The 27,323-nt window shown below is 44.7% G+C and overlaps 1 protein-coding gene across 5 annotated transcripts in view; it reads right to left on the bottom strand.

The window, feature by feature from the left end:
• Positions 1–9,264: 9,264 nt before the first annotated feature.
• Positions 9,265–27,323, bottom strand: part of LOC116546089 (transmembrane protein 268) — a 31,830-nt gene continuing 13,771 nt past the window's right edge. For 2 of the 5 annotated variants that reach the window (XM_032272435.1, XM_032272436.1), the window contains exons 5-8: positions 21,345–21,455; positions 18,486–18,566; positions 16,834–17,016; positions 9,973–12,540 (exon numbers count right to left, since the gene is read on the bottom strand). In XM_032272435.1, coding sequence (XP_032128326.1) covers positions 12,361–12,540; positions 16,834–17,016; positions 18,486–18,566; positions 21,345–21,455 — 555 coding nt within the window. In that variant the 3' untranslated portion in view covers positions 9,973–12,360. Of the gene's footprint in view, positions 12,541–15,825; positions 16,000–16,833; positions 17,017–18,485; positions 18,567–21,344; positions 21,456–27,323 lie in introns of those variants that run through there. The other 3 variants (XM_032272438.1, XM_032272437.1, XM_032272439.1) reach the window with 3 other exon arrangements.

The raw sequence follows: 27,323 nt of genomic DNA, 5'->3' as shown, positions 1-27,323 counted from the left end.
GCCGCAACCTCCGCCTCCTGGGTTCAGGCAATTCTCCTGCCTCAGCCTCCCGAGTAGCTGGGATTACAGGCACACGCCACCATGCCCAGCTAATGTTTTGTATTTTTAGTAGAGACGGGGTTTCACCATGTTGACCAGGATGGTCTCGATCTCTTGACCTCGTGATCCACCCGTCTCGGCCTCCCAAAGCGCTGGGATTACAGGCTTGAGCCACCGCGCCCGGCCCAACACTTTTTTTTTTTTAAGATGGAGTCTTGCTCTGTCACCTAGGCTGGAGTGCAGTGGCATGATCTCAGTTCACTACAACCTCCACCTCCCAGGTTCAAGGATTCTCCTGCCTCAGCCTCCCAAGTAGCTGGGACTACAGGAATGTTCCACTACACCCAGCTAATTTTTGCATTTTTTTTGTAGAGACAGGGTTTTGCTATTTTGGCCAGGCTGGTCTCAAACTCCTGACCTCAGGTGATCCACCCACCTTGGCCTCCCAAAACTGGGATTACAGGTGTAATCCTGAGGTCAGGAGTGTAACCCTGAGGCCGGCACAGGGAGTGCTAATGTCTTCCGCACCCGGCCAGAAGACAATTTACTAATTAGCCCTCTGGGTGCCTGCCCCACCTCAGAAAGGGGAAGAATAAAGGAATATGATGTCTATGCCATAGGATTGTGGAGTAAAATTCATACTTACAATGGAAATCCCATCCTGACTACAATTTGAAGGATGGACTTCAGCGTAATAATAATCTCAATAGACCATCTGGTGCATTCCTTACTCTGTGCCAGGTCCTCTTCTAAACGCTTCATAAATATCAACCCAATCAGCACAACAACCCAATGAGGTTAGAACAATTACTACCTGATTTTACAGATTAGGAAACCGAGACTCAGGTTAAATAAATCTTTTAAGGTTTACACCAATTTATATCAAGTGCCAGAGCTAAGACTTGAACTCAAGAAACTCAACTACAGAATCCACACTCTTAACCACGCGGTTATGCTGCCCCTCGATAATGGTAGAATGACATTCAGTTATTGCTCTGGACCCCAGATGTTTTGCTCTTCAAAAACAAAGCTGGCCCTTTAAATTAATTTTTCCTTTGGTAGTTGGTACAATGCTAGCCTCTGTCAGGAGGGGGTGCTAGAGACACTGGAGGAGGAAGGGGCCTTCCTCCGGTTGTGCTGGGCTCTTCTTAATAGCTCAGAGCTCACAGCTTCTCCAGCATCACCCTCCTGCAGTGCAGGCAGTTTTTCCAGAACAGGAATCCTGCAGAAGATGGTGGTCAGTAGCACTTTGCAACTAGCAGCTTCTCCTAGTGTCCCCCACAAAGAGGAGGTGTGCCCCTAATCAGATACCGCTCCATGACAGCTTACCCTGGCACCCAAGGGCAGACTTCTAGAACATTCTCCCAGACTTCTCTGCCATTGTGAGCCACCGCCACGCCCTTCTCAGCAAGGTCTGGATCTCAGCTGGGATGAGGCCTGGGGAGGTTCTTTCTTAGTTCTAGGGGTGCTGACTGCTCCCTATGTCCATTATTCCTATATTTTTTAAAGCTCTCCTAACTTCTTACCATGCCTTCATTACTCCAATCCCCTGTTCTAGTTAGTACTTATATTAAAGTTCTCATATTCAAATTGCTATGTGGTTTCTGTCTCCCGATTGGATCATGACTAACACAGAAATCAAATTAAGAGGCTGGGTCGGGCACAGTGGCTTATGCCTGTGGTCCCAGAACTATGGGAGGCGGAGGCAGGAGGATCGCTTGAGTCCGGGAGTTTGAGATCAGCCTGGGCAACACAGCATGACCTCATCTCTACCAAAACAAAACAAAACAAATTAAGCAACTGCCTAGGTGATCAGGACAGACGGTGATACAGGCCTAAAGTAAGGCAGCAGCAGTAAGGATGAAGAAGTGGGCCTTGAGTCATAGTTCTCATGCAAAGCTGGCCAATTCTAACTCAGAACCATACAGGAATGAAGATTCCAGGGAATGAGGTCCTTGTGGTATTGAGGCTAAGTTGACAACACACAGCCGATCACTTAATTTGGGGCTATTCCAAGCTGGAGAGTCCTATGGGACATCCAGATGGCCATATTGAGAAGGTTGGCAGTATTTAGCAGGAAAAGGGAAAAGAGCTATAGGTGGAAGGAAGCAGAGAGGCTTACCACACGTGTGTGTTGTCAGCTCACTGCACTGTGGCACCTCTTCCCCATGGGATGAGACCCCACTGGCATCCACTGGGTGAAGATGCAGTTCACTTTCCTGGACCTCATGTCCATAGTCCTCTCCCACTGCCATTCTCATACTGTATCCCCTGGACCCATCCTCTTACCCAGATTCCCCTTGTCCTATGCATTCCTCACCTCCTCCCATGCCAAGGTCCTTTCCTTCCCCAGCAAACCCCATGTTCCTTATTTCTTGGAACTGCTTCCTGCACCAGCTATAGCAGGTGCTTTACACAAAAAAGATGCTCCTTAAATGTCACTTCCTGCTTTGATAATTTCGAAACTCCTTCACAGAAGGGATGCAAAGAAGCCTCTATCCTCTGACATTTTTAAAGGGCTCTCGTCTTTCTTTGAAGGATTTTCAAATAATAACAGCACCAATAATCATGGAAGGCACAGTTGGACTTACGTCTGACCATGGCAAACTAACTCGTATCAAACCAATCCTCCTGTTGACAGCAGTTTACAAGCAATTTTTTTTTCTTAAATGTGTTTGAATGCATCAGAGAAATATCAATATAGTCAGGACATGAGGGGCCAAGATGCTGAAGAGAAAAGTACAGAGAGAGGAGATGAACACTGAAGACTTATCCCCTTGAGGGACCTGCCAAGTCCTAGGCAACTTCCAAGTGGCTGAAAAGTTGAGTAGAGCTTTCAGAAATCTCACAGCTTGGGTAACAAAAATTGGAGGTATAGGGCTCACCATAAAGGAGGAGTTCTGGTTAAAAAAAAAAATATATATATATATATATATATTTTTTATATCTATAAAACGTATGTTATATATAAAGCATAAATGTTAATATGTATGTTTATATATATTACATATGTATTTATGTTATAACATATATATGTTTATATACATATAAATACATATGTAATATATATATATATATATATATAAACATGTTTTCAGCTAAAACACCTGAAGGGCTGAAACCTGAGAGTAAGGTTTAATCACAACTAGACTAGTTCTCACAAAACCCAAGGTCAAACCTATCTCAAGCCTACTTTCCCCAGAAGCAAAAGTAAATCCTGTCTGAGGGAAGATCCTTATATATCTCTTCGATATTTCATTTTTTTAATGTCTAGCACTTAATGAAAAATTACCATGAATATCAAAAAATAAGACCAACTGATGAAAAGCAAAAGGAAAAAAAAAAAGAACCAGATATTAGAGTTTGCAGACGTGAACTTTAAAAGCAGTACAATTAAATATTGAGGAGAACAGATGACAAGATTGGTAATTGTATTTGAGAACTGGGAATTATTTTTTTAAAAACAAAATTATAGGACTGATTACTAAAACAAATCGAATTAAAAACTCAGACAGGCATGGTGGCTCACACCTGTAATCCCAGTGCTTTAGGAGGCCGAGGCAGGGGAATTACTTGAGGTCAGAAGATTGAAACCAGCCTGGACAACATGATGAAACCCATCTCTACTAAAAATACAAAAATTAGCCTGGTGTGGTTGTGCCCATTTGTAATTCCAGCTACTCAGGAGGCTGAGGAAGGAGAATCGCTTGAACCTCGTAGGCAAAGGTTGCAGTGAGCCAAGATTGTGCCACTGCACTCCAGCCTGGGACACAGAGGGGTACTTCATCTTTAAGAAAATAATAATTGTATAGGAGAGAGATCCAAGATGGCCAATTACTAGCAGCTCAGGATTGTAGCTCCCAGTGAAAGCGCAGAGAACGAGAAGACGCCACACTTTCAGACGAATTTTTGTTGCTCACCAACCAGGAGATTCCCAGCGAAGGAACCCCACGGGTCACCAGCGCGATTCTTGTGGCCAGCGCGGTGGTTCTCGGTGCAGAGTAAACCAGACTGGGTCCCCTTTTGGTCGACGTTTGGAGCTCTGGGAAGGCAGAGTCGCCTGTTCAGCTGATTGAAAAAGGAACTCAAGAGGGAAGCCAGACCGGAGATTCCCAGGCAGAAAAGCACCAAGAATCTTAACGCAGCTGTTTTAGCCAGCGCAGTGGGTTGCTCAGATTTCGGCGCTGGGAATCAACAAGTTGGACGTCCACTCAGAGACCTAATTTGAAAGTCGGTAATTACAAAGATGACAGGTGGATAAATTTACAACGACGGGAAGAAACCAGTGTAAAAAGGCTGAGAATACTCAAAATCAGAATGCCTCTCCCTCTACAGGGGATCACAGTTCCTCATCAACAAGGGAGCAAGGCCTGTTGGAGAATGAGTGTGTTCCAATAACAGAATTAGGCTTCGGAAGGTGGATAAGAAACTTCTGTGAGTTAAAAGAACATGTTCTGGCCCAATGTAAAGAAACTAAGAACCTTGAAAAAAGGTTTGACGAAATCCTAATGAGAATAGACAATTTAGAGAGGAATATAAGTGAATTAATGGAACTGAAGAATACAATATGAGAACGCCACGAAGTATGCATAGGTTTTAACACTCGAATTGATCAAGCAGAAGAAAGGATATCAGAGGTCGAAGATCAACTTAATGAAATGAAACGAGAAGACAAGATTAGAGAAGAAAAAGTAAAAAGGAATGAGCAAAGTCTCCAAGAAATATGGGACTATGTGAAAAGACCTAATTTATGTTTGACAGGTGTACCTGAATGTCATGAAGAGAATGAATCCAAGCTGGAAAATATTCTTCAGGATATTATTCAGGAAAACTTTCCTAACCTAGTAAGGCAGGACAATACTCAACTCCAGGTAATACAGAGAACACCACAAAGATATTCCTCAAGAAGAGCAACCCCAAGACACATAATCATTAGATTCACCAGAGTTGAAATAAAGGAGAAAATTCTAAGGACAGCTACAGAGAAAGGTCAGGTTACCCATAAAGGGAAGCCTATCAGACTCACAGCAGATCTCTCAGCAGAAGCCCTACAAACTAGAAGAGAGTGGGGGTCAATATTCAAAATCCTCAAAGAAAAGAATTGTCAACCCAGAATCTCACATCCAGCCAAACTAAGCTTCATAAATGAAGGAAAAATAAAAGTTTTCACGAACAAGCAAGCACTCAGAGGTTTCATCACCACCAGGCCTGCTTTACAAGAGCTTCTGAAAGAAACATTACACACAGAAAGGAACAACCAGTATCAGTCATCCCAAAAACTTACCAAAAGGTAAAGAGTATCTTCATAATGAAGAATCTATATCAACTAATGGGAAAAATAGTCAGCTAGCATTAAATGACAATATTAAACTCACAAATATCAATATTAATCCTAAATTTAAATGGATTAAATGCCCCAGTGAAAGACACAGACACGCAAATTGAATAAAAAGTCAAAACCCATCAGCACACTGTATCCAGATCCATCTCATAAGCAAGGACACACAAAGACTCAAAACAAAGGTTAGAGGAAGACTCACCAATCAAATGGAGAGGAAAAAAAAAAAACAAAACAAAAAGCAGGAGTTGTAACGTCTCTGACAAAATAGACTTTAATAGTAACAAAGACTAAAAGAAACAAAGAAGGACATTACATAATGGTAAAAGGATCAATGTAACAACAGGAGTTAATATAGGAGCACCCACATACAAAAGACTTATGTTCTTAATGACTTATAAAGAGACTTGGACTCCCACACAATAATAGCGGGAGACTTTGACACCACATTGTTAATATTCGATGGATCAACAAGATAGAAAATTAACAGGGACATTTATGATTTGAACTCAGACATGGAACAAGTAAACTCAGTGAATATTTATAGAATTCTTATTCCTTCCTGTCTCCGCTGTTAAGTACAATTATCAGCATAAAAGAGGTTTTTAATACCTTTTTTTAGATTGCATTCCAGCCTGGGCAATAGAGCAAGACTCCTGTTCTCTCTCCCCCTTTCTCTTTCATAAAATAATAATAATAATAATTGTATAATCGCTGGGTTGTCCATGAAATGGTAGAAGTGATCACTTCAATAAGTCAAGGATGCTTGTTAAATTTAGGGTAAGACCTAAAAGAAAAGTATACTTCATATGCTAATAAAGGAGAAATTATCCAAAACAAACAACCTTAATCCAAAAGAAGGAAAAAAGACAGAAAAAAGAAAAGAACACAGAAAGAGAAAACCAATAGAAAGAATTATTAGTAAGATGGTACATTCAAACCCAAATCTATCAGTAAACACATTAGACATAGTGTGTTAATATTCTGATTTAGAAAAAACTGAATTTCAAAAAAGCAAATCTTACATGCCTACAAGGATGAAACCTTAAATATAAGAATGTGAAGAGGTCGGAAGTAAAAGGATGAACAAAGATGTACTATGCAATGACTAATCAAAAGAAAGCTAATTTCCTCTCAGTAAAGAAGGAATAGAGAGGAAACTTTCTCAACTTGATAAGAATATCTGGTCTGGGCATCGTAGCTTATGCCTGAAATCCCAACACTCTGGAAGGCTGAGGTGGGAAGATCAGCTCCAGGAGTTCAAGACCAGCCCAGACAACATAATGAGACCCTGTCTCTACAAAAAATTTAAAAATTACAGCCAAGTGTGGTGGCCCAGACCAGGCATGGTGGCTCACACCTGTAATCTCAGCACTTTGGGAGGCCAAGGCAGGTGGATCACCTGAATTCAGAAGTTCAAGACCAGCCTGAGCAACAGCAACATGACAGAACCCTATCTCTACCAAAACTACTAAAATTAACCAGGCATGGTGGTGTGCACTGGTGGTCCCAGCTACTCAGGAGGCTGAGGTGGGAGAATCACTTGAGCCTGGGAGGCAGAGGTTGCAGTGAGCCAAGATCCCGCCACTCCGCTCCAATCTGGGGGACAAAGTAAGACTCCATTTTGAAAAAAAAAAAAAAAATTAGGCAGGTGTGGTATAGACCCAGCTACCCAGAAGGATTTCTTGTGCTTGGGAGATTAAGGCTACAGTAAGCTGTGATCATGCCACTGTACTCCAGTCTCCAGCCTGGGTGACAGAGTGAGACCCTGTCTCAAAAAGAAAAAAAAAAAACTACCCCAAAACCCAGAGCTAACATTATATTTAATAGTGAAGGCCAGGCATAATGGCTAATGCCTGTAATCCCAGCACTTTCGGTGACCAAGCAGGGCAGGTCACCTGAGGTCAGGAGTTTGAGACCAGACTGGCCACTGGCCAACACAGAGAAATCCCATCTCTACTAAAATAAAATTAAAATTAAAAAAAAAAAAATTAACCAGGTGTGGTAGGGCAGGCCTGTAATCCCAGCTACTCAGAAGACTGAGGCAGGAAAATCACCTGAACCAGGGAGATGGAGGTAGCAGTGAGCTGAGATCATACCACTGCACTCTAGCCTGGGCAACAGAGCAAGACTCTGTCTCAAAAAAAAAAAAAAAAAAAAATAGTGAGACACTAGAAACTCCCACTACAATCACAAACAAGGCAAGAATGTTCCCTCTTACCACTACTCTTCAACATCATACTGGAAGTTCAAGCCAATGAAATAAGACAGGAAAAGGAAATAAAAAGTATACACATTGGCCGGGTGCGGTGGCTCAAGCCTGTAATCCCAGCACTCTGGGAGGCCGAGGCGGGTGGATCACGAGGTCAAAAGATCAAGACCATCCTGGTCAACATGGTGAAACCCCGTCTCTACTAAAAATACAAAAAATTAGCTGGGCATGGTGGTGCGTGCCTGTAATCCCAGCTACTCAGGAGGCTGAGGCAGGAGAATTGCCTGAACCCAGGAGGCGGAGGTTGCGGTGAGCCGAGATCGCGCCATTGCACTCCAGTCTGGGTAACAAGAGTGAAACTCCGTCTCAAAAAAAAAAAAAAAGTATACACATGAGGAAGAAAGAAATAAAACTATCTTTGTTTATAGGCAAGATGATTGTCTCATCAACAACAACAAAAAAATCAACAGAGAAACTCCTACAACTAATAAGAAATTATAGCAAGGCTGCAGGCTACTATGTGAGTAGATAAAAGCCAATCACATTCCCATATAAGTGCAATGAACGAATGTAATTTGAAACCAATACACAATATAATTTATATTAGCGCCCCCAAAAATAAGATATTTAGGTATAAATCTAACAAAATATGAAAAACTACCCAAAAAAAACTGTAGGAAAAGGAAAAAACCCTACAGAACTGATGAAAGAAATCAAAGAACAACTAAATAAATGAGGACAGATTCTATGTTTGCGGACAGAAATCAATATTGTGAAAATGTCGGTTCTTGCAACTTGATCTGTGGATTCAATGCAATCCCAATCAAAATAAACAGTGAGTTATTTTGTAGATATTGACAAACCGGTTCTAAAGTTTAAATGAAAGGCATAAGACATCCAATAGCCAACTCAACATTAAGAGAGAAGAACAAAGTTGGAGGACTCACACTACCCAATTTCAAGCCTTACTGTAAAGCTACAGTAATCAAGACAGTGTGTTATCAGGAAAGAACAAATACACAGATCAATGGAATGAAGAGAGAGCCCAGAAACAGACCCACAAAAGTAGAGTCAACTTATCCTTGAAAAAAAAAAAAAAAAAAAAGTAAAGGCAATACAATGCAGCAAAGAGAGTCTTTTCAACAAATGATGCTGGAACAAATATGCCAAAAACAATAAACTGGATAGAGACCTTCTATCCCTCACAAAAACTAACTCAAAATGAATCACAGACCTAAATGTATAAACGCCAAACTATAAGATAACATAGGATAACATGAACAAGAAGCCAATACCAGCCAGCAGCTGCAGAAGAAACACCCCCACTGACTGAGCCCTTACTGTTGACCAGGCTTTGTGCTTTACTTCAGTCACTTCCATTAGCCCCCCCTTATTATCACACACACCCCTTAATAGATGAGAAATTAGGTATAAGAAGTATAAAAAGAATAAATATCTTGCCAAAGTCACCAGCTTGCTCTTTATCCCCTTGCTATATTATCTCTGCATGCTGAATTCCAGAGATTTGACTAAAATCTTTATTCACATAAATATATCCAGGTCTGGCACTGAAATAGCTGAAATCTGATGCAGACTGAAAAACCTTAACTGTTAATGACCTGTTACATCAACAAAGATATACATCGGGTGTCTACTATTTACAAGACAGAATTTGTTTTTAAGCAACAACTTAGTGAGCTCTCACTCAGGTTTGGAATTCAAAGTTGCAAGCACTTGACATTTTTTCACATCATTTAATCCTCACAACAACCTGCCAGGTTAAGTGCTCTTATCCTCATCCTACAGATGAGAAATGAGACTCGGCGAGAGGAAGAACACTGTTCTTAAGTGGAAGAACTTGAATTCGAATAAACAGAACTCTAGAATCCATGCAGTGAGTTATCACCTTCACTCCCACTCGAAGACATCCACCGCCTCCACTATGGCCACACGTATCATTAACACAAAGCCTTCAGACTTAGGAGCTGGCTGGGCATGGTAATTCACAACTGTAATTCCAGCACCATAGGAGACCAAGGTGGGAGGATCACTTGAGACCAGGAGTTCAAGACTAGGCTGGGCAACATAACAAGACCCTAGCTCTATGAAAAAATTAAAGAAAATTAAATTAAATTTAAAAACTGATGAGCATTCTTGTGTGTAGTATCTGATCTTCACAGCAACCCTGTAAAGTAGGTGAGACAGAGATCATGGGGATTTTATAAATGAGGAAACTGAGGCACTGATGCAAGGGAAATATACATTGTGGGCATACCCTGAATGCCCCACCCACCAGGTGAGACCATCAGAAATTCTAAAGACAGAAAAAGAAACACACATCAAAGGCTGTTTAAGTAAACCTTAAAATTGAAAAAACTGCTGCTTTTTCATTTAACAAACACTTTTTTATTCTCTGTTATTATACTTACCAGGGTTCTAGGACTGAATGAGAAATACAGGTTTTCTATTGGTCATATTCACAGCCAACATTTCCTCTGTGCCAGGTCAGAAAGACAGTGGTCACCTTCATGAATAACTTCCTCGGGCAAAGCTGCTCTCAGCCTTGACTAAAGTTGCCTGTCCAGGGGCTGGTCCACACTCATGATCTCTCTTCTCTGGCACAGAGAAAGTGAATGGTCAGACCCATCTCTTGAATGGTGAGTCATGTGCTTTAATAACGTTTCTTGTTCACCAGATACACTTTATTAAAAAGTGAAGTGACAGTCAGAAAGGTGAAGTGGCTTAGCCAAGGTCACACAACTTGGAAGCAGCAGATCAGAAAGAAAAATCCAGGTCTCCTGCTAGGTAGGCTAGTCTTCCATCCAAGGGCATACTAGACCCAGGTCAACTCAGCCATGTGGGGCTGCCAGATGTTTCTGCATGTGGATAAGGGCTAAGGGCTACGAGGGAACTGAATAAGCTAGAAACTCCCAGAACTTTGGTCCTAGAAGGGCCCTTAAGAATTATCCAGAGCCGGGCGCAGTGGCTCAAGCCTATAATTCCAGCACTTTGGGAGACTGAGGTGGGCAGATCACCTGAGGCCAGGAGTTCAAGACCAGCCTGGCCAACATGGTAAAACCCCTTCTCTACTAAAAATACAAAAAAATTAGCAGACTTGGTAGCATGCACCTGTAGTCCCAGTCACTTGGGAGGCTGAGGCAAGAGAATCACTTGAACCCGGGCAGCAGAGGTTGCAGTGAGCCAAGATGGCACCACTGCACTCCAGCCTGGGTGACAGTGTGAGACTCTGCCTCAATGTAAAAAAAGAATCATCCAATCCATCCATTATATAGGTAGGTAAACTGAGGACCAGCCAAAAAAAGCAATTTGCCAAAAATTACACAGCTTGAAGTGGGCAGATCAGGTCCAGAGCCCAGGTCCATAGCAATCTTATCGTTCAAGTGAGCTTGGACAGCAATTTGCATTAGCTGCTGTGAGGATGTCAAAGCAATCAATCCACAGGACTGTTTTGTTTTTTTCCCTAGCAAGTCCAGGTCATAAACAAAAAGTACAACGTGTAGCCTCTGTCCTTGAGGAGTTTACAGTCCAGCTAGAAAAACTGGCATGTACACAGGAAAACAGAATCAATACCATAAAACATCAGAACAGGCAGCAGCTGTATCAAGAATTTAAAGGAGGCAGACAGCAGCAGGGCTGGCTGTGTAGGAAGGCTCCCTAAAGAAGGGCTACAGAAAGCTGGACTTTGAAGCACGACTAGGAGTCCAACAAATAGAAAGGAATAGGTATGTCAGTCTAGGAAAGAGCTTCAACTCATAAAGGGGTTTTGTGGGAGATGAGGCAAAATCGCACACGAAGGCAAGGTCTTAGCGGCTGGGGATCCTTCAGATGCCAGGTCAGGGCATTTGGACTTGGGTCTGTGAAACAATAGGTCTTCAGACTTGTTCAGGAGCAGATCACTTGGAAGCCTCTGAGCTCTTCACAGAATTCCACAAGTGACTGATCCCACTTCATTCCAGGACAACATTCGTGTCGGGAAACAGAACTGTTCTTCTACATCTGTAACATAAAACCACAACCACAAGCGTGCGTACCTGTGAACAAAGTAAGTTCTCAAGTGAAACAGGATCAATCTTTCCCAAATACTCCTGTCAAGAGTTATCTGTCCTTGACCTCTGTCTTCCGTCTCTGTCTTCTGTAGCTTGTGTACTGATAGACAACATGTACCTGTTCCACTGTTTTTCACAAAATATGGGAGAGAAAAACTTAAAAAATGGAGAGAATTCTGAAAACTTACTTTTTTTTCTTCATATTGGAAAGAGGCAGTCTGATCATTTTAAGGATTCAAGGCAATGCCACATAGAGTAGTATCCTCACTGAGCATCAGTTTCCCCATCTGGCATGGAGGGGTTGGAGATGGAAACATTATCTGAGGCCAAGTTTTGGACACATGATTCACCCAGTCTGGTCATCTTCACATCTCCTGGGCTCTCTGGACAATGAAAGGGATGGGGGACCAGTCCTTCCATACATGTCCACAGTTCTAAGCAGCAGAGACAGTAGCTTTGGTGGGACTAGCTCTGTAGCTGTCAGCTTCTGCAAAGGCCAGGGGTCAGCATGAGATGTCAAAAAAGGATTTCTGTGCTGGGTCCCGGAATGAGCACAACACCCCAGTTGCTGACAGGTCAGACCCATTTTGGAGTGCCCCCAGATACTTCTCTCCTCACCTGGGACTCCCCATTGCCCATCTCGGGCTCCTGAAGCTTTCCCGACTGCTCAGTCTTGGAGGAAGATGAGTACCTTCATTCCTAGGTCACCTGGCCAGGAACGGGCAGCACCCTGTGCCCAGGATGTAGGCTTCTATGAGCTGGCAGGGGCATGGAATTCTTGGAGAGTTCGTGTGTCGTGTCCCCATTGCCTGAGGGAGCTGGGAGGTCACTAGAAGCCGGATATAGTAGCCACCAAACACTGCCAGCAGCTGGCGGGCCATTTCCTAGAAAAGGCAGGGAAGCAGATTGAATACCCCAGGGGAAGCCCTTGAGGGAAAAGGGCTTAGGCACTGGGGAAAAGCCACACTGCCTTCTTGCCCCTGGAATGAGGAGTGATGTTCACTAGGAAGAACCAGGCCAGGCCAGCACCTGGGGCTCTCAGAAGACGCCAGCCTGGTCTAGACGTCCAGTTCTGCAACCCACGGGCTGTGGGGCTCCTGCAGCCTCAGTGCCCTCACTGCCAAGGTGGGTAACTAACTGCTGAATGGCAATAACAATACTCACAAAAAAGATATGCAAGCTCAAAGCGCTAGAGAAATTACCTAATTCTAATTACCTAAGTTTTTAAGCCGAGCTGGCCAGGCATGGTGGTTCACACCTGTAATCCCAGCACTTTGGGAGGCTGAGGCAGGAAGGTCACCTGAGGTCAGGAGTGTAAGAGCAGCCTGGGCAACAGAGAGAGACTCTGTCTCTACAAAAATAAAATTCAAATTAAAAATATATTTTAAAAACATAAAAAGAAAGTCAACCTAGCCAGCCACAAATACATTCTTTTTTCTACTTTCAAATGTCTATGAGTCTGTGTTCCAAGTGACTCACCTGAAGAAAATTACTAAATAATGGAGGTGGGGAGAGAAATAGACCATGATTACAGAATCCTTTAATTCATACAAGGTACCTGGTAGATTTCTTAACACAAGTACTCCTAACACATTAAAAGAGACTGCTTATATTTAAATATGATCACTGACAGTAAAATTTAAAAAAAAAAAAAGAAAGAAAAACATAAAAAAGGGAAAAAAGAGATTGCTTATAAAATTTAGTTTTATCACAAAACGACAAATACTGTATGATGCCACTAATACAAGGCACCTAGAGTAATCAACTCACAGGGAGAGAAGGTAAAACTGTGGTTTCTAGGGGTTGAGGGGAGGGAGAAAGGAAGGAAGGGGAAGTTAGTGTTTAATGGGCACAGAGTTTGATTTGGGAAGATGAAAATATTCTGCAGATGGATGGTGGTGACAGTTGTGTAACAGCAAGAATGTACCCAATGTTGCTGAACCATATACTTAAAATGGTTACGATGGTAAATTTTATATTATGCATATTTGCCACACAAAAAAATTTAAGTGAAGAAAAAAAGGATTAAAAAATTTAATTGAAAAAAATATACTTCTTTTTTCTTTTTTAAAGACACGTATCTTAAGCCAGGTACAGTGGCTCACGCCTGAAATCCCAGCACTTTGGGAGGCCGAGGCGGGCAGATCGCCTGAGCTCAGAGTTCAAGACCAGCCCGGCCAACATGGTGAAACCCCGTCTCCACTAAAAATACAAAAAAATTAGCCGGGCATGCTGACAGTTGCCTGTAATCCCAGCTACTCGGGAGGCTCAGACAGGAGAATCACTCGAACCCGAAGGCAGAGGTTGCCGTGAGCTGAGATCGTGCCATTGCACTCCAGCCTGGGCAAAAGGAGGGAAACTCTGTTTCAAAAACAAAAAAGGACACGGGATCTTACTATGTCCTTACTATGTTCCCCAGGCTGGTCTTGAACTCCTAGGCTCCTGCCTTGGCCTCCTACAGTGCTGGGATTACAGCTGTGAGCCACTGCACTAGGCCTTAATGCACATTCTTATTAACACATTTAAAGAGCCGTAAAGATCCATTGACCAGTCTAGAAGATGGGATCTCAGGGGAAATGCTTAAATTCCGTAAGCATGGTGTTGAAGGTCTCTCACATGACTTGCGTCCACTCTGAATGTAATGAAATAAGGTGTGGGTTACATCAATGCTAGTTATGTCTATAAAGTTAGTAATTAGGGACAGGCTTTAAAGTCAAAAAGGCCGAGAGGGAATTTCAGCTCAGTCACTCTGTGATTAACCCAGAGCAGTCGCTTCACGTCGTTGAGCTCGTTTCTTCATTGGGAGAATGGGGAAAATAGTGGCACTGACCCCATGAAGTCAGAGTGAGGATTAAAGAGCCTAACAGACAAACAGCATTGAGCCAGCGCCTGGTGCTCCACGCATGGCATCAATATCTTTCCAACATAAGATTAGCATTTGTTTCAAGTTATCCGTTGTGCTAGAAAATATAAAACACTTCAAATAGTTTACCACACCCTAACTCAGATTGGTCTTCTTGCCAGTTTACTCTAAAATCAGTAACATAAGAAGCAAAGAGCAGTAGCAAGAACATTGGCCTACTTAGCATCAGCAGGGCTGGCTTCGGCCCTTGGCTTACTACCCTCTCCCTTTCTGGCGGCCTTGGGAAAGTCAACTGACCTCTTGGAACCGTATTTCACCCATCAAGGAAGAAAGAAAAATAATTCATACCTTGAAGAGAATGCTAATGAATTTTATGCACGAGAAAAATCTGTTAAAATGTAAGAGGTCGGCCGGGCGCGGTGGCTCACGCCTGTAATCCCAGCACTTTGGGAGGCCGAGGCAAGTGGATCACGAGGTCGAGAGATCGAGACCATCCTGGTCAACATGGTGAAACCCCGTCTCTACTAAAAATACAAAAAATTAGCTGGGCATGGTGGTGCGTGCCTGTAATCCCAGCTACTCAGGAGGCTGAGGCAGGAGAATTGCCTGAACCCAAGAGGCGGAGGTTGCGGTGAGCCGAGGTCGCGCCATTGCACTCCAGCCTGGGTAACAAGAGCAAGACTCCGTCTCAAAAAAAAAAAAAAAAAAAAAAAAAAATGTAAGAGGTCATTATCACTATCTTTCCATCTTTTACAGACACTGGGTTCCTACTGAAATATGATCATCTAGCCCAGGCTGAGACTTGGGCATCAATTATATTTTCCCTAACTAAATTATAAAGGCAGCGACTTTAAAAACATGTGCACACACACTTGATATTCATGACAAGAAATTGTATTACTATTGGTTTGAATAAATTTGAAAAAAAATCATTTAAAAGACCCATATTTAATGGGTTATTGCACAAAAATCCACACATGCATGTTGCAAGAAAGTACATAACCTTATCAATCTTTTCTCTTTAAAAAAAAAAAAAAGCCAATAGGATAAAGTGAAGAGATTAATACATTTATCATTTTCTCTTTTATTGTTTTTTTTTTTAATATTTTGGCAGGGCACAGTGACTCACACCTGTGATCCTAGCACTTCAGGAGGCTGAACTTGAGCTTAGGAGTTCAAGACAAACATTGGCAACATGGTGAAACCCTGTCTAAATAAAATTTAAAAATTAACATAAAAAGATAATTTTTTTTTGAGACAGAGTCTTGCTCTGTTGAAACACTGCACTGGCCTATCACTTTCTCTAAATAGTACTACTCGTAGGATTTCTACTCCCCCCAGTACAAAAGAGAAAGCCTAGGCTGGTTTGGACCTTGAATCCCCAAACCTCTTGGCTGAAAAGATGTAGGTGCTCTTCTGAAGTCTCAAAGGTCACCTGAGGTCACCATCACTGCTTGTCTCCCTGACAGTGGGTCTGTCCCTGTGAGAAGGAGGTAGCACAAGCTGCAAACCACATTTTCAGATTTCTGGTCTACCCGTGCTTAGCCATAGCCAAGAGGCAGTATGGATGGCAGGACCCAACAGAACTCTGGGGCTGACAGAATTGGAATTCAACAGAAATGCAAAGAAGTAGGAGGTCGAGGTGGGTAGATCTCTTGAACCCAGGAGCTGGAGACCAGCCTGGGCAACATGGCAAAACCCTACCTCTAATAAAAATACAAAAAAATTAGCCAGGCATGGTGGCCCATGCACATAGTCCCAACTACTCAGGAGGCCAAGGTGAGAGGATTGCTTAAGCCTGGGAAGTTGAGGCCACAGTGAGCAGTGATCATACCACTGCACCCCAGCCTAGGTGACAGGAGTAAGACCATGTCTCAAAAAAAAAAAAAAAAAAAAAAAATGCAAAGAGGAATCAACTAACTAACTGCAATTAAAGTAGATGGATGAACGGTTGGATAGATGAATAAAAATTTATTAATTAAGACCCAAATATTTGTCAATATGTTCATGGTGAAGTAAGCTATAATCTATCAACATGCAACTACCCATCCAATGCAACCATCAAAAAGAATATCCAAGATAGTAAATAATGCAACAAAAAGTCCCAATAAATAAAAAATGCTTCCTCTTAACTATTTTTTTTAAGCGCTAGGGTGAAGAATAAAAAGACTGAGAACTCCTGAGCTAGATTTGTATGGTGTCTTCCAACTGAGAGAAGCCATGTCCCTGGGAATCTAGGAAGCCCCCACATAGACTTTCTCTACACAAACTCCCCCAAGGGAGGATGGCCGTGACTAGCCCTAGTGCCCGTTACCTCTGGCTCAGCCTCGGGAACGAGCTGGTGAAGCTCAGTCTGCATGAGTGGCCTCTCCATAGGACGAGAACTGTCGGGCAAGAGAGGAGCATCCTCCAAGTTCTCAGGCCCCTCCGCTGTTGCAGGGCTCACCCCAGTCTCCATGACAACACACAACTGGCTCAATCTGCTTCTCAGCAAGGACTGCAAAGGAAACAGAGATGGGGCTCAGGAGTGCTTAAACTGGGTGGTGTCTGCGGGACAGTCCCTCCACGAGCTGCAGACCCAGCAGAGGATGAGGTCTCAGACTCAGATGATGACCTCAGAAAAAGCTGGTCACATTGGTGGTATTATGTAATTCCCTACAGATGGTCATTATTAGCTTCTAAATATTTTTCCTTTTTTGGCCAAGCAGGGTGGCTCGAGCCTGTAATCCCAGCACTCTTGGAGACTGAGGCAGGTGGATCACTTGAAGCTAGGAGTTCAAAACCAGCCTGGCCAAAGTGGTGAAACCCTGTCTCTACTAAAAATACAAAAATTAGCCGGGCATGGTGGCGTGTGCCTGTAGTCCCAGCTACTCGGGAGGCTGAGGCAGGAGAATCACTTGAACCTGCGAGGCAGGGGTTGCCGTGAGCCAAGATGGCGCCACTGCACTCCATCCTGGGTGACAGAGCCAGACTCTGCCTCAAAACAAACAAACAAATATTTTTCCTTTCGTGTTCTCACTTGCTCAAAGTAGCCTGGGATGTGGGTATCTTTATCCAGATGTTGCAAATGAATAAACTGAGACTCAAAGGCCTTGCTCGAGGCCACACAGGAACTAATGAGCCAGATTCAGGGCTAAGTCACAACCCTGACTTCAAGATCCACTGCAGCCAGAACTCAGAAAAGGCTGATCCTAGAGAAGGAGCCCAGGGCTCAGAGACAGGAGGCCTGGCCTCCAAACCTGGGCATCACCAGCCAGCTCCATGACCACAGGCAGGTAACAGGTCATGCCAGAGCCTGTTTCCTCCTCTGGAGAAGCAGAGCGAGATCCCTCTGATGTTCTTAATAAATGATAGAAAGGCACTGTGAACAAGTAAAAGTTGCCTCAATACATGAAACTTCGAGATCCACCAAAATTTATTATTAATAGTATTATTGTAAAGAAATACGTTCACCACAGGAAATATGGAAGAAACAATGAGTTAAAAAGAGTCAGAAGGCTGGGTGCAGTGGCTCACACCTGTAATCCCAGCACTTTGGGAGGCTAAGCGGGGAGGATCACCTGAGGTCGGGAGTTCGAGACTAGCCTGGCCAACATGGTGAAATCCCGTCTCTACAAAAATACAAAAATTAGCCTGGCATCATGGTGGGCACCTATAATCCCAGCTGCTCAGGAAGCTGAGGGAGAACTGCTTGAACTCGGGAGGCAGAGGCTGCAGTGAGCTGAGATCGTGCCACTGCACTCCAGCCCGGGTGAAAGAGGGAGACCCTTTCTAAAAAAAAAAAAAAAAAAAAGCAGAAAAGTAGTCATAATTCCCAAGGCAAAAACAACCCCTGATTGATTGTTCACAGGTATTCTTCCAAGTAACATTTTCTTAGACATTTTCCTACCTTTAAGAGAATGGAATCGATACAACTTGGCCTTCTGGGTTTGGGTTTGTTTGGTTTTTTCACTGAAGATATCTTACCTCTTGGCTAGTCTTCATTTCTTGAACATGATCAGACAAAAACTGCACACAGTTCTCCAGGTCGAAGTAGACAAACCAAAGCTGTGGGGAGAAGAAGCTGTGAATGCTGTGGCTCAAAGCCAGCCTAACCTGGAACGCTCCCTCCCTGGACAGTCCTATTTAGCTGGCTGTCTAGCAGGAACGTGCCATTTGGCTCCCTCCCAGAGTCTCACACCATGACCATGTCTCATTTGTATGGCTGGTAGAAAAATGGCTTTGGGCACAAATTTAGAAAAGATCAAACCCCAGGCCAGAAGTGGTGGCTCACACTTGTAACCCCAGCACTTTGGGTTTCACTTGAGGCCAGGAGTTCAAGACTGGCCAACATGGTGAAACCCCTGTCTCTACAAAAACATACAAAAAATTAGCTGGGTATGGTAGTGGGTGCCTGTAATTCCTGTTACTCAGGAGCCTGAGGCACAAGAATCACTTGAATCTAGGAGGTGGAGGTTGCAGTAAGCCAATATCAAGTCACTGCACTCCAGCCTGGGTGACAGAGCAAGACTCTGTCTCAAAAAAGAAAAAAGAAAAAGTCCCACTCTGTTCAAAATGGCTGTGGTCCATTTCCCACAAGCCACTGAGCATCCCAGACAGACTCCGAACCCTCTTGGACATCACCTGTTCTACCTGAGGCCACCTTCATCCTCAATGGGCGGGGCATGAACATGCAAATGAGTAAAAGCCTTCAAAGCTGACACCTGCGGCCCACAACCAGGTCTGAGGTAATCAACCTGGGTGCTTGTGGGGAGGGAAGCAGGACGAGAAGTCTACACCCCACCTGCACCCCCCTTCCACCTCAGGGGCCAGCCAGGCTAAAGGCTGAATTCCTCCACATTCACCTTACCACATCCTGTCAAGACCACACCTGCCACACATCCTAATTGAAGTTCTTCGAGAAACTGGTGGCCCCTGCCCCAAACTCCCATCCACTGGCCACCTCCTCTGAATCCCAGACCTCCCTCCTCCCATGGACTGACCCACAGAAACCCAAAGTCATAGCCTTCTTGCCAACTAGTATCCCAACGTCTTACCCACAAAAGAGTATTTTTCAAATGATTCCTTTAAAGCTTCTTACTGTGAAAATTTCCAATCATGTACAAAAGTAGATGACAGCAACCCATCATCCTCCTGCCACTGTTAGGTCACCTCATAGCCACTCATGGTTCATCTCCATCCTCACTTGGTACCTGTACCCAACACCCCCACCTCCACTACACCCACCAGTGAAGCTGAAGGACATCCCAGATAGTGTATCACATCATTCCAAGATACTATTTTGAAACTGAAAGAACCCAGCTGTCTAAAAAGATGTGTCCTTTATTTTTTCTTTTTCTTTTTTTTTGAGACAGGGTCTCACTCTGGCACCCAGGCTAGAATGCAGTGGTGCAATCACAGCTCACTGCAGCCTTGACCTCCTGGACTCAGGTGATCCTCCCACCTCAGCCTCCCAAGTAGCTGGGACTACAGGCACGTGACACTATGCCCAGCCAGGTTTTGTACTCTTTGTAGAGACAGAGTTTTCCATGTTGCTCAGGCTGGTCTTGAACTCTTAGATTCAAGCAATCCACATGCCTCAGCCTCCCAAAGTGCTAGAATTACAGGCATGAGCCACCACGCCCAGCTGATGTGTCCGTTCTTTGGTCACCTATCCATCCATGCATTTAGCTAACTAACACACGCCAAGTCACTACTATGTGCCAATGGATAAAGGAGATTTGGAGGTAAATGAGGCTAAGAAGGACCTCCAAATTCCAGGAGTTCCCAGTCTACAATGTCACAGTTGAACTGCCAGGAATCTTGTGATGCCATCTGCTTCACCCCAATGTTAGGTAAGATCATCTTATACCTACACCATCTTGAGTGTGACAGGCTCCACAAACACAGGGACCTGTACATGTTCTCTGCTGCAGCTTCAATCCCTGGGACAGTGTCTGGTACATAATAGGCTCTCAATAAGCATTTGTGGGGTAACTGAGGCAGGTGCATGAGGAGCCTCTTCCCAAGTCCCCCATGCACACCTACCCCTTGGGCTCCCACCGGGCGAGGGGCATGACTGGTGAGAATGCAGATGTGGTGCTGAGGAGGTCTTGCAATTCCACCAGGCAGATCAGGCATGGATGGAGGAACAGGCAGAGTTCAGCCAGGATCAGCAGATCTGGCCTGTGTTCCGACCCACCCTGCGACTCCATACTAGTCACTTTCAGATCTCCCCACAACCTTCGGGGCAAAGAGAACGACCAAACCAGGCAGACAAGGCCTTCAGCGTCTGATCTGCCTCTCTGGCCTCATCTCTCCCCGTTGTGTCACTCTGACATAGCCCCAGCCATGGTGAGCTCCATGCAGCCCTTCAAAGGGACCCTGTGTACTTTGCCTCTCAGCCTTGTCAGGGGCTGTCCCTTTGCTATAAGGCTGGAGAGGCTACTATTGACTATCTCACTGTGTGCCTGTCATCCTCTGGCAGGACAGGGACCTTGCATGGGCCCCTCAGTGTCGTCAGTGTCGAACCGAGGGCACAGCGCAGAGGAGGCTCCATCTGTCTGCTGAGTAAATGCCAGGTGGCCAGCAAGGTTTGGATATTATCTGCGCTTCCCTTTCAGCCCTGCCACGTGGAGGTTCCAGGCCACTGGTTACTGCACAGAGAAGGTGTCTCGAGGAAGAAACACCGGGGCAGGGAGGAAGGAAAGGGCTGCCAATAGCCATTTATTCATTAGCAGACTAGTGCAGACACTGTGCAGGTTGACAGAACATAAGGCCACTGCTCTCCATGTAGCCCAACATAAAACTGGGTCATGAGGAAGAGCTCACTATGAGACACAGTACCTGAATCACACTCTGGCATCCTTCCACTGTGTCTGTCACCCCCAGCAGCACCCTGTGTCTCAGGAGGGCTCCATTGGCAGCTGCCAGCCTCAGGTCTGTGTTGGTGTTGGCCTGTAAGACAAATGCCAGGCCCATGACCGGACCTCCATACTACTGGGGAGCTCCTGGGCTCTAAGCAGTAGAAACATACTGTCCAATGCCAAGGGACAATCCCCACCCTCAGGCTTCTTCCATTTCCCCCCTATTAAATGGGTTGGGATGGAGGCAGGCACAGTGACTCATGCCTGTAATCCCAGTGCTTTGGGAAACTAAGGCAGGAGAATTTCTTGAGGCCAGAGGTTTGAGCCCAGCCTGGACAATGTAGTGAGATGTCATCTCTATAAAAAATGGTTTAAAAATTAGCTAGGTGTGGGAGCGTGCACTGTAACCCCAACTACTTGGGAGAGTGAGGCAAGAGGATCACTTGAGCCCAGGAGTGTGAGGTTATAGTAAGCTATGATTGTACCACTGCACTCCAGCCTAGGTGACAGAGTGAGACTCTATCTCTTAAAAAGAAGGAAAGCAGGCCGGGTGCAGTGGCTCACGCCTGTAATCCCAACACTTTGGGAGGCTGAGGCAGGCAGATCACAAGGACAGGAGATCGAGACCATCCTGGATAAGATGGTTAAACCCTGACTCTACTAAAAATACAAAAGTTAGCTGGGTGTGGTGGCGCATGCCTGTAGTCCCAGCTACTTGGAAGGCTCAGGAAGGAGAATCACTTGAACCGGAGAGGTGAAGGTTGCAGTGAGCCGAGATCACGCCACTGCACTCCATCCTGGCGACAGAGCAAAACTCAGTCTCAAAAAAAAAAAAAAAAAAGAAGTAAAGAAAAATAAAATGAGATGGGGACTATTGGAACAGTAAACTCAATAGTGTCAGAAGGCCCTGGGATAAAGCCCAGCTCTGCTGCTTCCTGGCTATATGGCCCTGGACAAGGTATGTCCCTTCCCTGAAACTTATTTTCTTCAGTTGTAGAATAAAAGAATGTCTCTGTCTCCTAGGAATGGAGTGAGATTTCGCTGAGATTGTGTGTGATGCACTTAACCCAGGGCCTGGGACTATGGTCAAGGTGCATAAGATATTTGCGGAAGAGGGAAGATCAAATGGGTTCGATCTGTCTGAGCTGACACATCAAATCTGTTGTGTAAGTGAAGCACTCGCTCCATCTAGAAAGCACCTACTTTAAAGTACCTAACACAGCACTGGCCCTCAGGAGGGGCTCTGGGAATCAGTATTCTGCTCCCCCACCCAAACCAATGGACGCCACACATTCAGCTGGGAAAGTGAATACTAAACAGGTGGGGGAGAAGAGGAGGAACAAGGGGACCCCAAATGCTGGTTTGAGAAAGTGAGCACAAGACTTTCAGACGCAGTTAGAAGAGAGCAGCCCAACCAAGGATAATAGTTCCCAAAAGGGGCAGCACCCCAAAGAGGTATTTTGGAAAGGCAAGAAGGACCCGTTGGTTGTCACAGGGATGGGATGGACAGTGCAGGCACTTAGTGGAAGAGGGCGGGGGGCTCCAAACCATGCCTTCCACTGAAAGACATGTCCTATTAGAAAGCATTCTGCATGTTGAAGACTGTCCCTGGGCTGCCTGGACTCCAAATGCCCCACTGAGCATATATGCAGGTAAAAAAAATCTACTTAGAATTCTCTGGTCAGCCAACCTAACTCCAGTTTACATTTATACCTAAAGTGATTTTTTTTTTTTTAAGACCTCGTCTCACTCCGTCACGGAGGTTGTAGTGCACTGGTACGATCACGGCTCACTGCAGCCTTGACCTCCTGGGCTCAGGAGATCTTCCTGAGGCCTTCCTCAGCCTCCCAAGCAGCTGGGACCACATATGCATTCCATCACACCGGGCTAACTTTTAAATATTTTGTAGAGATGGGGTCTCACTGTGTTGCCCAGGCTGGTCACCAACTCCTGGGTTCAGGCAATTCTCCCACCTCAGCCTCCCAAAGTGCTGGGATTACAGGCATGAACCACCAAGCCCAGCCACTTAAAGTGATTGTTTGCATGAGTTTAACATACACTGAGTTTTCCAGGAATGCTTCTACTATGAAAATCAAGGAATAATTATATTTTGTTTTGCCTCGAACTGTAGTAAGGGCTGTTCTTCCTTCTAGAAATCCATATCCCAACAGCTCAATTCCTAAGTCTATCTCTCACTGCCCATGTAACCTTGGGCAAATTACTAATCATCACTCTGCCTCCATCTATCTCCTCACCCCCAAATGGAGATAATAAAGCCCCACCTCAGAGGGATATAATAAGGATGAAATGAGTTAATCCACGTAGAATAATTGAAAGAATTGAACACTTAACACATGTCAGCTGATAATATCACGGTGAGGATGACAGTGAATTGGAAGCACCATGTTTCACTGTGCCATATTAGCCACAAATATTTGTAGGAACTTGGAACTTCTCACGTACCCTAGCAATGTGCTATACTCTACAAGGCAGGGACTTGCCTGCCTTTACAAACCTTCCAATATATATTTTTTTAAGGCAGGGTCTCACTCTGTCACCCAGGCTGGAGTACAGTGGTGCCATCACAACTCACTGCAGCCTTGAACTCCTAGGCTCAAGCAATCCTCCCACCTCAGCCTCCTAGGACTATGGGCATGTGCCACTGCATCCTGCTTTTATTTTTTTGTAGAGACAGGGTCTCACTATGTTGCCCAGCCTGGTCTCAAACTCCTGGGCTCAAGTGATCCTCCCACCTCAGCCTCCCAAATTCCTGGGATTGTAAATGTGAGCCACCCTGCCCGACCCAAACCTTTCAGTCCTGAGAAAGTGCACCAAAGGGAAAACAAGACGGTTATGCAGGACATTGAGGCTCCTAAGGACACCAAGTGACACAGAGTGGATGCTAACAGTCAAAAGTGACAATGGTCAGGAAGAGGGGATCTACACAGTCCTGAGTGACAAGGGATCCAGGGAGCAGGCGGTCCTGGAGCTGAGACCCAAACGAAGACCTGAGAAGGGCTGTGTGGCCATAGACTGGTTACTTAACCTTTCTGAACCTCCACTTCCTCACTGGCAAACAGAGTCGATAACAGTTAATACTTACAAAGCATTTACTTTATACTAGGTACTATTATAAACACTTTGTGTGTCTAAGTCATTTCATTCTCACAACAACCCTATGAGGGAGCTACAGCTATTATCTCAATTTTAGATGAGGAAACTGAAGCCCTGATAGGTTAAGTAACTTACCCCAAGTTGCAGAGCTAGTAAATGGTGGAGGTATCCTGCCTCCGTATAGGGCTGTTGTTGGGTACAGACATGAAGCCCCAAGCTTACAGCGCACAATAGGTGCTCATTAAGTGATGGACATTACTAGGAAGGAAAAAAGGAGTCTCCTAAATGAGCAGACAGTGATGATGGCATTGCCAGGATGCACCTGTGGCCTCCATGCTGTACCATGCTCTTGCTCATTTTCTAGGATCTGTGCCTGGCACAGAGTAAGACTCTGTATTCATAGATAGATAGATAGATAGATAGATGCATACATAGATGAATGGGTGGATGGACGGATAGATAGATAGATAGATAGATGCATACATAGATGAATGGGTGGATGGATGGATAGATAGATAGATGCATGGATGGACGGACAGACAGATAGATACATACATATATAGACGGATAGATAGATAGATAAATAGATAGATAGATAGATACATACATACATACATACATATAGATAGATAGATATTGTTGGAACAATAAATTCAATAATGTCACTCCTGGGCCAAAGACTAGCTCTGGTGTCTCCTGGCTGTGTGGCCCTGGACAAGGCATATCCTGGTACTCTCAAGGGCTTCATAAATACCAGCTGAATAAAAGGAGGAAAGAAGAGACAGAGACAGAGAGCCAAAGCAGGCCCTCCCTTTACCGTATGAATTATATCCACATCCTCGAAGCACCTGTCAGGTGCCAATTTTTTTGCTTGCTCCTGCTGAAACAAAACACTTTGCTTCATCCCCTTCCCAAGAGAAAGTTCTTGCTGCAGGAGTGGCCAGCCCAATTTATTTTTCATAGACCAAACACAAGGGCCATGAAAGCTTCAACAGGCCCCAAGAGCAGAATTATTTTGTCAGTCCCGTGGCAAAGCCCAACAAAGATCCTTTCAGAATGAGTATACCATAAAGTTCCCATTTGTCTCCATGAACACAGGCGCTAAGTAGAACTCATGCCCCAAATGCTGATTTACATTTCCCAACATCCTGCCCTCCCCGCTGAGTCACGCAAGAGCGGAGTGTTTGCTCAGGATCTCAGAGGCCAGCACTGCGCCAGCGATCAGGGGATCCGGAACAGGAGCTTCCCAAGTAGGTGGAAAGACAGCATAGGTGTGGTAGCAGAAAAATGGTCCCCGAAGATGTCTAAGTCCTATTCCCCAGAACCCAAGCGTATGTTGCTACATGGCAAAGGAAAATTAAAGCTGTCAATGAAATCAATGTTGTTACTCAGTTGCCCTTAAAAATAGGAGATGATCTCAGATTATCCGGTTGGCCCAATGTAACCACAGGGGTCCTTAAAAGTAGAAGAGGGGCCAGGTACAGTGGCTCACACCTGTAATCCCAGCACTTTCAGAGGCCAAGGCAGGCGGATCATGAGGTCAGGAGATCGAGACCATCCTGGCTAACACAGTGAAACCCCGTCTCTACTAAAATTATAAAAATCAGCCAGGTGTAGAGGTGCATGCCTGTAGTCCCAGCTACTTGGGAGGCTGAGGCAGGAGAATCGCTTGAACCCAGGAGGTGGAGGTTGCAGTGAGCCGAAATCGCGCCACCGCACTCCATCCTGGCTGACTGAGCGAGACTCCACCTAAAAAAAAAAAAAAGTAGAAGAGGAAACCAAAAGAGTCAGAGAAGGAGATGTGAATAAGACTGGGTCCGCCATTGCTGGCTCTGAAGATAGAGAAAGGGGCCACAAGCCAAGGAATGCAGAGGACCACCAGAAGCTACAAAGGCAAGAAAGCAGATTCTCCCCCAGAGGCCTCAGAAGGAAGCAGCCCTGCCTGCACTCGACTTTTAGCCCAGTGAGAACTATGTCACCTATCTAACCTACAGAACGGGAAGATAACAGTTTGGTATTGTTTTAAGCCACCAGGTTCATGGTAATTTATTACAGTAGCTATAGTAAACCAACAGTTTTCTTTTTTTTTCTTTTTTTTTTTTTTTTGAGACAGAGTCTCACTCTGTCACCCAGGCTGGAGTACAGTGGCTCGATCTCAGCTCACTGCAACCTCTGCCTCGTGGTTTCAAGTGATTCTCCTGCCTCAGCCTCCGGAGTAGCTGGGATTACAGACATGCACCACCACACCTGGCTCATCTTTTTTTTGTATTTTTAGTAGAGACGGGGTTTCACCATGTTGGTCAGACTGGTCTTGAACTCCTAACCTCAGGATCCATCTGCCTCAGCCTCCCAAAGTGCTGGGATCACAGGCATGAGCCACTGCACCCGGCCAAACCGACAATTTTCTAAAGGGTGCTGGCTAAGAACGTGGCTTGAATCTGAGGCCCTGGCCTTGATTTCCAACTCTGGCATTTATTCGTAGCATGGCTGGGGCTACTCTTTGAGCATTTCTGAGTCTAGTGTTCCTCGACTGCAAAATAAGCGTAAGAGCCTCTACCCAGATTTAATGTCAAGGGATTTAATGAGTTAATGTGTTAAACATTTAGCGGGGGACATATGATGTGCTCAATACATATCAAAAGGCAGACAATGAAGAGACGGAATACAATTAAAATCATACATAAGCCGGGAAGTATCTGCCTCCTTTCTGAACATGATCAGGAATCAGAGGGCTCAGGCTTTGAATCCTGGCTCTGTCACTAACATTGGGATTCAGGACAAGTAACCACTCACTCTGCCTCAAAGGTCACTGCTGGGATTAAAGACATGATTGTCAATAGAGCAC

This window comes from Sapajus apella, unplaced genomic scaffold (assembly GCF_009761245.1).
Source record: "Sapajus apella isolate SASKATOON/1434 unplaced genomic scaffold, GSC_monkey_1.0 scaffold577, whole genome shotgun sequence".
In the NCBI taxonomy this organism is placed as follows: domain Eukaryota; kingdom Metazoa; phylum Chordata; class Mammalia; order Primates; family Cebidae; genus Sapajus; species Sapajus apella.
This window is presented reverse-complemented; position numbering and strand designations above follow the sequence as displayed.